The 9,272-nt window shown below is 51.2% G+C and overlaps 1 protein-coding gene across 1 annotated transcript in view; it reads left to right on the top strand.

Annotated features, from left to right (window-relative positions):
* The first annotated feature begins 699 nt into the window (after positions 1–699).
* Positions 700–9,272, top strand: part of LOC107307685 (zinc finger protein 692-like) — a 15,326-nt gene continuing 6,753 nt past the window's right edge. The window contains exons 1-6 of the mRNA XM_015851203.2: positions 700–904; positions 1,002–1,033; positions 3,714–4,031; positions 5,140–5,188; positions 5,366–5,521; positions 7,219–7,347. Coding sequence (XP_015706689.1) covers positions 726–904; positions 1,002–1,033; positions 3,714–4,031; positions 5,140–5,188; positions 5,366–5,521; positions 7,219–7,347 — 863 coding nt within the window. The 5' untranslated portion in view covers positions 700–725. The remainder of the gene's footprint in view (positions 905–1,001; positions 1,034–3,713; positions 4,032–5,139; positions 5,189–5,365; positions 5,522–7,218; positions 7,348–9,272) is intronic.

Here is a 9,272-nt window from a genome sequence, read left to right as displayed (position 1 = left end):
CATAGACCCCTATTCCACCCCCTATTCCCCCTATTACACCTCTCAGACCCCATAGAACCTTATTCCACCCCACCGACCCCATTATCCCCCCATAGACCCCTATTCCACCCCACAGACCCCCTATTCCACCCCATAGACCCCATTATCCCCCCATAGACCCCTATTCCACCCCATAGACCCCTATTCTACCCCACAGACCCCATAGACCCCTATTCCATCCCATATACCCCCTAGTTCACCCCGTAGACCCTTATTACACCTCTCAGACCCCATATATCCCCTATTCCACCCCACAGACCCCCTATTTCGCCCCATAGACCCCTATTCCACCCCATTGTCCCCCTTGTCCCCCCATAGACCCCTATTCCACAACATAGACCCCTATTCCACCCCCCATTCCCCCTGTTTCACCCCATAGACCCCATCATCCTCCCATAGACCTCTATTCCACGCCATAGTTCCCTATTCCACCCCATCGACCCCATTAGCCCCCATGGACCCTTATTCCACCCCATAGACGCCTATTCCGCCCCACAGACCCCTATTCCACCCCCTATTCCCCCTATTTCACCCCATAGACACCATAAACCGCCTATTCTGCCCCACAGACCCCCTATTCCGCATCACAGACCCCCTATTCCACCCCATAGACCCCATTATCCCCCCATAGACCCCCTATTCTACCCCACAGACCCCACAGACCCCTATTCCGCCCCACAGACCCCATGGATCCCCCCGTCCCCCCGTCCCCCACCATCACCCGCCGTCGGAGGCGCCGCGAGTTGGACGCTCGTCGCAGTAAAGGCCGGATCCGACTCGGGGGTCACCTGGAACAATGGTGTCAACTCAAGGAACAACTCGGCTTCTCCCTTCATTCCCAATTGGCCAAATTCCTATTGGACAGGTCCCAAAAAAAACCCCAAAATCCGCGTTTCTAACCCCAAAATAAAGCCCTATGTGGGTCTATAGGGTTGGGGTTGAGTTGGGTTTTCCCTTTGTAGGTACAGCTCGCAGGGCTGCGTTGTGAGCGCAGGTAGGAGATAAATCCTATAGGGAGACCCCATATTCTTTTGGGGTTTTTCAACCCTAAATCAATGATCCCAATTATTGGGTTATTGGGGTCAATGGGTTATTGGGGTCATTGGGTTATTGGGGTCAATGGGTTATTGGGGTTATTGGGTTATTGGGGTCGATGGGTTATTGGGGTCTTTGGGTTATTGGGGTCAATGGGTTGTTGGGGTCATTGGGTTATTGGGGTTGTTGGGTTATTGGGGTTATTGGTTGGGGTCAATGGGTTATTGGGGTCGTTGGGTTATTGGGGTCGATGGGTTATTGGGGTCATTGGGTTATTGGGGTCATTGGGTTATTGGGGTCTTTGGCTTATTGGGGTCATTGGGTTATTGGGGTCGATGGGTTTTTGGGGTCATTGAGTTATTGGGGTCGTTGGGTTATTGGGGTTATTGGGTTATTGGGGTCAATGGGTTATTGGGGTCATTGGGTTATTGGGGTCAATGGGTTTTTGGGGTCGTTGGGTTATTGGGGTTATTGGGTTATTGGGGTCATTGGGTTATTGGGGTCTTTGGGTTATTGAGGTCTATGGGTTATTGGGGTAAATGGGTTATTGGGGTTATTGGGTTATTGGGGTCATTGGGTTATTGGGGTCTTTGGGTTATTGGGGTCTATGGGTTATTGGGGTAAATGGGTTATTGGGGTTATTGGGTTATTGGGGTCATTGGGTTATTGGGGTCATTGGGTTATTGGGGTAATTGGGTTATTGGGGTCATTGGGTTATTGGGGTCGATGGGTTATTGGGGTCAATGGATTATTGGGGTTATTGGTTGGGGTCAATGGGTTTTTGGGGTCAATGGGTGGTTGGGGTCAATGGGTTATTGGAGTCGTTGGGTTATTGGGGTCGATGGGTTATTGGGGTCATTGGGTTATTGGGGTCATTGGTTATTGGGGTCATTGGGTTATTGGGGTCAATGGGTTATTGGGGTTATTGGGTTATTGGGGTCAATGGGTTATTGGGGTCAATGGGTTATTGGGGTCTTTGGGTTATTGGGGTTATTGGTTGGGGTCAGTGGGTTATTGGGGTCATTGAGTAATTGGGGTCAGTGGGTTGTTGGGGTCATTGGGTCATTGGGGTTATTGGGGTCAATGGGTTATTGGGGTCAGTGGGTTATTGGGGTCATTGGTTGGAGTCATTGAGTCTTTGGGGTCAATGGGTTTTTGGGGTTATTGGGTTATTGGGGTCATTGGGTTATTGTGGTCGATGGGTTATTGGGGTCATTGGGTTATTGTGGTCGATGGGTTTTTGGGGTCATTGGGTTATTGGGGTCATTGAGTCATTGGGGTCATTGGGTGGTTGGAGTCAATGGGTTTTTGGGGTCAATGGGTTATTGGGGTTATTGGGGTTATTGGTTATTGGGGTCAATGGGTTATTGGGGTCAATGGGTTATTGGGGTCATTGGGTTATTGGGGTCATTGAGTTATTGGGGTCATTGGGTTATTGGGGTTATTGGTTGGGGTCATTGGGTTGTTGGGGTCAATGGGTTATTGGGGTCATTGGGTTGTTGGGGTCTTTGGGTTATTGGGGTCAATGGGTTATTGGGGTCAATGGGTTATTGGGGTCATTGGGTTATTGGGGTCGATGGGTTATTGGGGTCATTGGGTTGTTGGCGTCATTGAGTGGTTGGGGTCATTGAGTCTTTGGGATCAATGGGTTTTTGGGGTCATTGGGTTATTGGGGTCAATGGGTTATTGGGGTTATTGGTTGGAGTCAATGAGTCTTTGGGGTCAATGGGTTTTTGGGGTCATTGAGTTATTGGGGTCGATGGGTTATTGGGGTTATTGGTTGGGGCCATTGAGTCTTTGGGATCATTGGGTTATTGGGGTCAATGGGTTNGGGGTCATTGAGTTATTGGGGTCGATGGGTTATTGGGGTTATTGGTTGGGGCCATTGAGTCTTTGGGATCATTGGGTTATTGGGGTCAATGGGTTTTTGGGGTCAATGGGTTATTGGGGTCGATGGGTTATTGGGGTCAATGGGTTATTGGGGCCATTGAGTTATTGGGGTCGTTGGGGTATTGGGGTCATTGGGTTATTGGGGTCAATGGGTTATTGGGGTCATTGGATTATTGGGGTCATTGGGTTATTGGGGTCATTGGGTTATTGGGGTCATTGGGTTGGTGGGGTCATTGGTTGGGGTCAGTGGGTTTTTGGGGTCTTTGGGTTGTTGGGGTCATTGGGTTATTTGGGTCAGTGTGCAATTGGGGTTATTGGGGTCAATGTGTAATTGGGGTTATTGGGTTGTTGGGGTCATTGAGTAATTGGGGTCAATGGGTTGTTGGGGTCAGTGTGTTTCAGTAGGGGTCTGTTGGGGGGATGATGGTGTCTATGGGGCAGAATAGGGGTCTATGGGGTGGAATAGGGGTCTATGGGGGGATAATGGGGTCTGTGGGGTGGAATAGGGGTCTATGGGGGGATGATGGGGTCTATGGGGTGGAATAGGGGTCTATGGGGGGTGATGGGGTCTATGGGGCAGAATAGGTGTCTATGGGGGGATGATGGGGTCTATGGGGCGGAATAGGGCTCTACGTGAACCATCTCTGGTGCCAAAATCACTCAAACCCCACAACTTTCGCCCCCACTTTTCACCCAATTCCTCACTTTCCGCCCCCCAAATCACCTCATTTCCCCCCCCCACCCCACAGACCCCAACCTCCTCCACCCCGCTGCCCTACAACGATTGGTCGCCCTCTCCCACGGCCACAGCCGCAAGTGCGGCTTCATCCCCGACGTGAAGCCCCCGACCCCCGGCAGCCCGGCCCCATTGGTTTGGGAATGCGTGGCCGGCCATCGCTTCACTTGGGGGGCCCCCGATGCCCCATTGGGATGCGATGGGGTCCAGGGGGGTTCGGGACCCACATCCGTCCCCATACGACGTCGGTCGTTACGGAGGATGGGGATGGTGGAAGAGCACAACGCCGTGAAGGACGATGCGGATTGGTCGGATGGTGGCGGTGATGGAGGTGAGTTGGGGTTGGATTGGACCCTATCCCTGGTCCTATAGGGATCATCGGGTCCGGTTCTGCCCCATAGAGGTGTATTTGGGTTGGATTGGATCATTGGATATCCCTGGTCCTATAGGAACCATGGGGTCCAGTTCTGCCCCATAGAGGTATATTTGGGTTGGATTGGACCATTGGATATCCATGGTCCTATAGGGATCATCGGGTCCGGTTCTGCCCCATAGAGGTGTATTTGGGTTGGATTGGACCATTGGATATCCCCGATCCTATAGGGATCATCGGGTCCAGTTCTGCCCCATAGAGGTGTATTTGCGTTGGTCTGGATCATAGGATATCTCCGGTCCTATAGGAACCATCGGGTCCAGTTCTGCCCCATAGATGTGTATTTGGGTTGGATTGGATCATAGGATATTTCTGGTCCCATAAGAACCATCGGGTCCAGTTCTGTTCGTTGTATAGGATCATAGGATATCTCCGATCCCATAAGAACCATCGGGTCCAGTTCTGCCCCATAGATGTGTATTTGGGTTGGACTGGATCATAGGATATCTCCGGTCCCATAAGAACCATCGGGTCCAGTTCTGTTGGTTGTATAGGACCATAGGATATCTCCGGTCCCATAAGAACCATCGGGTCCAGTTCTGNCTCCGGTCCCATAAGAACCATCGGGTCCAGTTCTGTTGGTTGTATAGGACCATAGGATATCTCCGGTCCCATAAGAACCATCGGGTCCAGTTCTGCCCCATAGAGGTGTATTTGGGTTGTATAGGATCATAGGATATCTCCGGTCCCATAAGAACCATTGGGTCCAGTTCTGCCCCATAGAGGTGTGTTGGGTTGGATTGGATCATAGGATATCCCCGGTCCCATAAGAACTATCGGGTCTAGTTCTGTTGGTTGAATAGGATTATAGGATATCTCCGGTCCTATAAGAACCATCGAGTCCAGTTCTGCCCCATAGAGGTGTGTTTGGGTTGGATTGGGTCATAGGATATCTCCGGTCCCATAAGAACCATCGGGTCCGGTTCTGACCCATTTACCCCCATCTCCATCCCATTACCATCTATAGGGCCTCACCCTGACCTCACCCCCCTCTATCTCCCCACAGCTCCCCATGGGCAGATGGAGGCAGAACCCACAGAACCGAACCACGAGAGGTGAATGACGACCCCAAAGTGGGATCTCCAGAACCTCAAGTCCCACCTGAACCCATTTGGGCCCATCGGGCTTTGACCCGGTGCCACCCTATACAACAACGGTGGCACCGAATGAACCGACCCCAATTAAATCAGTTCTATGGGGTCGTTAGGGCTGATTCTGAGCTGATTCTATAGGGCCGGGGTGGAGGAGAAAGAAGAGCGAGATGCTGAGCCCCAAGAGGAGGAAGAGGAGGAGGAGGATGAGGAGGAAGATGAGGACTTTGCTGAGGAAGATGATCTGACCTACAACGATGATCTGCGGGATGAGAACTACCACCCGGCTCAGGACAGGTGAGAAGAGGTGATCCATCATCCAGAACCATTGGGTCGTGGCCCATTTGGGGTCCAACAAGGTCCAATAGGGTTAGAGATGCTCAATGGGGTCAACCACGTCCTATGGGGTCAATCGTGTCCCATATGGGGTCCAACAAGGTCCAATAGGGTTAGAGATGCTCTATGGGGTCAGTCATGTCCCATATGGGGCCCAGCCACGGACAATAGGGTTAGAGATGCTCTATGGGGTCAACCATGTCCTATGGGGTCAATCGTGTCCCATATGGGGCCCAACCATGGCCAATAGGGTTAGAGATGTTCAATGGGGTCAGTCATGTCCCATATGGGGTCAGTCGTGGCCCGTATGGGGTCCAACAAGGTCCAATAGGGTTAGAGATGCTCTATGGGGTCAACCACGTCCTATGGGGTCAATCGTGTCCCATATGGGGTCAACCACGGACAATAGGGTTAGAGATGCTCTATGGGGTCAACCACGTCCTATGGGGTCAATCGTGGCCCATATGGGGTCCAACAAGGTCCAATAGGGTTAGAGATGCTCTAGGGGGTCAACCACGTCCTATGGGGTCAGTCATGTCCCATATGGGATCCAACCATGGCCAATAGGGTTAGAGATGGTCAATGGGGTCAACCACGTCCTATGGGGTCAACCACATCCTATGGGGTCAGTCATGTCCCATATGGGGCCCAACCACGGACAATAGGGTTAGAGATGGTCAATGGGGTCAACCACGTCCTATGGGGTCAATGGTGGCCCATATGGGGTCCAACAAGGTCCAATAGGGTTAGAGATGCTCAATGGGGTCAACCATGTCCTATGGGGTCAGTCATGTCCCATATGGGGTCCAACCATGGCCAATAGGGTTAGAGATGCTCAATGGGGTCAACCATGTCCTATGGGGTCAGTCGTGTCCCATATGGGGCCCAACCACGGACAATAGGGTTAGAGATGCTCAACGGGGTCAACCACGTCCTATGGGGTAAGTCATGTCCCATGGCATCCATCCATGGCCAGTAGGGTCAATAATGTCCCATGGCATCCAACCACGTCCCATAGGGTCAACCATGTCCCATGGCATCCAACCACATCCCATAGGGTCAATCATGTCCCATGGCATCAACCATGGCCAATAGGGTCAATCATGTCCCATGGCACCCAACTATGGTCAATAGGGTCAGCCACGTCCCATGGGGTCAGTCATATCCCATGGCATCTTACCATGGCCAATAGGGTCAACCATGTCCCATGGCATCCAACCACATCCCATAGGGTCAATCATGTCCCATGGCACCCAACTATGATCAATAGGGTCAACCCACGTCCCATGGGGTCAATCATATCCCATGGCATCTTACCATGGCCAATAGGGTCAATCATGTCCCATGGCACCCAACTATGGTCAATAGGGTCAGCCACGTCCCATGGGGTCAGTCATGTCCCATGGCATCCAACTATGGCCTATAGGGCCAACCACATCCCATGGGGTCAATCGTGTCTCACAGCATCTGACCATGGTCAATGGGGTCAACCACGTCCCATGGGGTCAGCCATGTCCCATGGCATCCAACCATACCCAACGGGGTCAGCGATGCCCAATGTCATCAACCACATCCAACAGGCTCCTCCATTCCCAACCCGATCCAACCCCATCCAAACGGGGTCGGCTTTATCCCACATCTCATCTTCTCCCTCCCAGCGACTCGGAGCCGCAGCGACGCCAAATCCAACCCCACAGCAGCCGTAAGAAACCCGTCAAGGAGGAGCAGACCCCAAACGAGCAGAACCCCATTGATTCCAATTCAGATGAGAAGGGTGGGAGAGTCAGGTGAGCTGGGAAGGACACGGTGGGGCTGGGGCTGGGGGGCATTTGGGACACACTGGGGGTGGCATTGGGGTTTACTGCCATGTCACACGTGCTGGAAGCTTGAGAATGGTCTGATTTGGGGCAGCCTTAGCGTCCCCATAGCACAATGCATGTGCTGCTATAGGTGCTTCACCCTATATCATAGCGCTCCCAATTGTGGGGTGGATGAGTCCAGAAAGGAAGAACCTCCAGAACCATCTCTGGTACCGGGTGGTGAATCCTTCTTTATCATGCATGGGGGGAACAAGGTTCTGTGCAGCCCCAGATCCCATATATTGATGGATGGGGCAGCACCACTTGGTTGTACCATCCACACGATGCTCTACCATCACTTTGAACCCAACGGAGCCATCTACAACCATTGGCCAAAGGGTATTTAGGAACACAGGGGTTGCTCTTCACATTTATTGATGCATGGGGCGGCACCACTTGGTTGTATCATCCACACGTATGGCCACGATCCACGCCACGACGCTCTACCATCACTTTGAACCCAATGGACCCAACTACAACCATTGACCAAAGGGTATTTGGGAACACGATGCTCTTCACCCGCTGTTTTGGGGCTGAGTTTCTTCCATCCCAACCACGCTGGGGGTTCCAAGTTCACTTTGTGCTATAGAAGAAGATGGGAAGCTGAAGGAATCCACACGCAATGCGGGCTGCTCTTCGCGCAATGGAAAAGCCCCCACGCTTTTGCTTCTCGGGTCACATAGAATCACCCCATTTCTGGGTTTTTATACAAAAAAAAGCATTAAATACCCCCCCAAAAAACAACTCGTTTTTGCATGGAGTGAGATGGACTGATCGGATCTCGCCTTCGTTTGCCATGGATGGAAGATACAGGTGAGTGTTACCCACCTCCATCATGGCTCCTCTAGGCCGCTCCTCATATTGCATAGACTCTTACCCTTCCCCATCTCTTCCAGGCAACAAAATGATGCTGAGATGAGAGGATTCCATCCCAAAAAGCTCCAATTCCCAATGGAAATGAATGGTAAATCCTTTATTCTTCCCTCCTCTCCTTGTCTGTTGTTGGGTGGGGGGTCACACAGCGCTGGAATTGGGGGTAGAAAGGTTCGATTTAGGTCTTTACTGACAGTAGAATGGAAAAGAATCCATTCCATGGCTCTATAATTGGGATTTAACTCGTCCATCTCATATTGCAGGGCAGAAATAACCCAACAAAGCCGATAAAACCCACAGCAGAACGACGTGGATGGGGAACGAACACACCATGATGGCGAATGGAACCTTCGTTGTGCTATAAACCATGTTAAAAAGAGTCTGTAATTAGTAATAAAGGATCTGATTCTGCTCTTGGTTGCGTGAAAGGTGCGTTTGTTGCGTTAAATGCGATGGAAAAATGATCGTCCAGCAAAGGGAAGGTCTAAAAGGTGGGTTGGTTGTGTTGGTCTCTATGGGAGACATCGAATGTGGCTGCATTATAACATCTGGGACCCCATAGAATATCATGAAAGAACCTAGAATCCAAGATAAACCAGCCTGGACCCTACAAAACCATCGTAGAACCAAAGATAAACCAACCTGGACCCTATAAACCCATCCCAGAACCAAAGATAAACCAGCTTGGACCCTATAAACCCATCCTAGAACCAAAGATAAACCAGCCTGGACCCTATAAACCCATCGTAGAATCAAAGATAAACCAGCCTGGACCCTACAAATACATCCTAGAACCAAAGATAAACCAACCTGGACCCTGTAAACCCATCCTAGAACCAAAGATAAACCAGCCTGGACCCTATAAATCATCCTAGAACCAAAGATAAACCAGCTTGGACCCTATAAACCCATCCTGGAACCAAAGATAAACCAGCTTGGACCCTATAAACCCATCCTAGAACCAAAGATAAACCAGCCTG

Source organism: Coturnix japonica, unplaced genomic scaffold, assembly GCF_001577835.2.
Source record: "Coturnix japonica isolate 7356 unplaced genomic scaffold, Coturnix japonica 2.1 chrUnrandom778, whole genome shotgun sequence".
Lineage (NCBI taxonomy): Eukaryota > Metazoa > Chordata > Aves > Galliformes > Phasianidae > Coturnix > Coturnix japonica.
The sequence above is the reverse complement of the archived record's forward strand: the minus strand, read 5'-3'. Positions and strand labels throughout refer to the sequence as shown.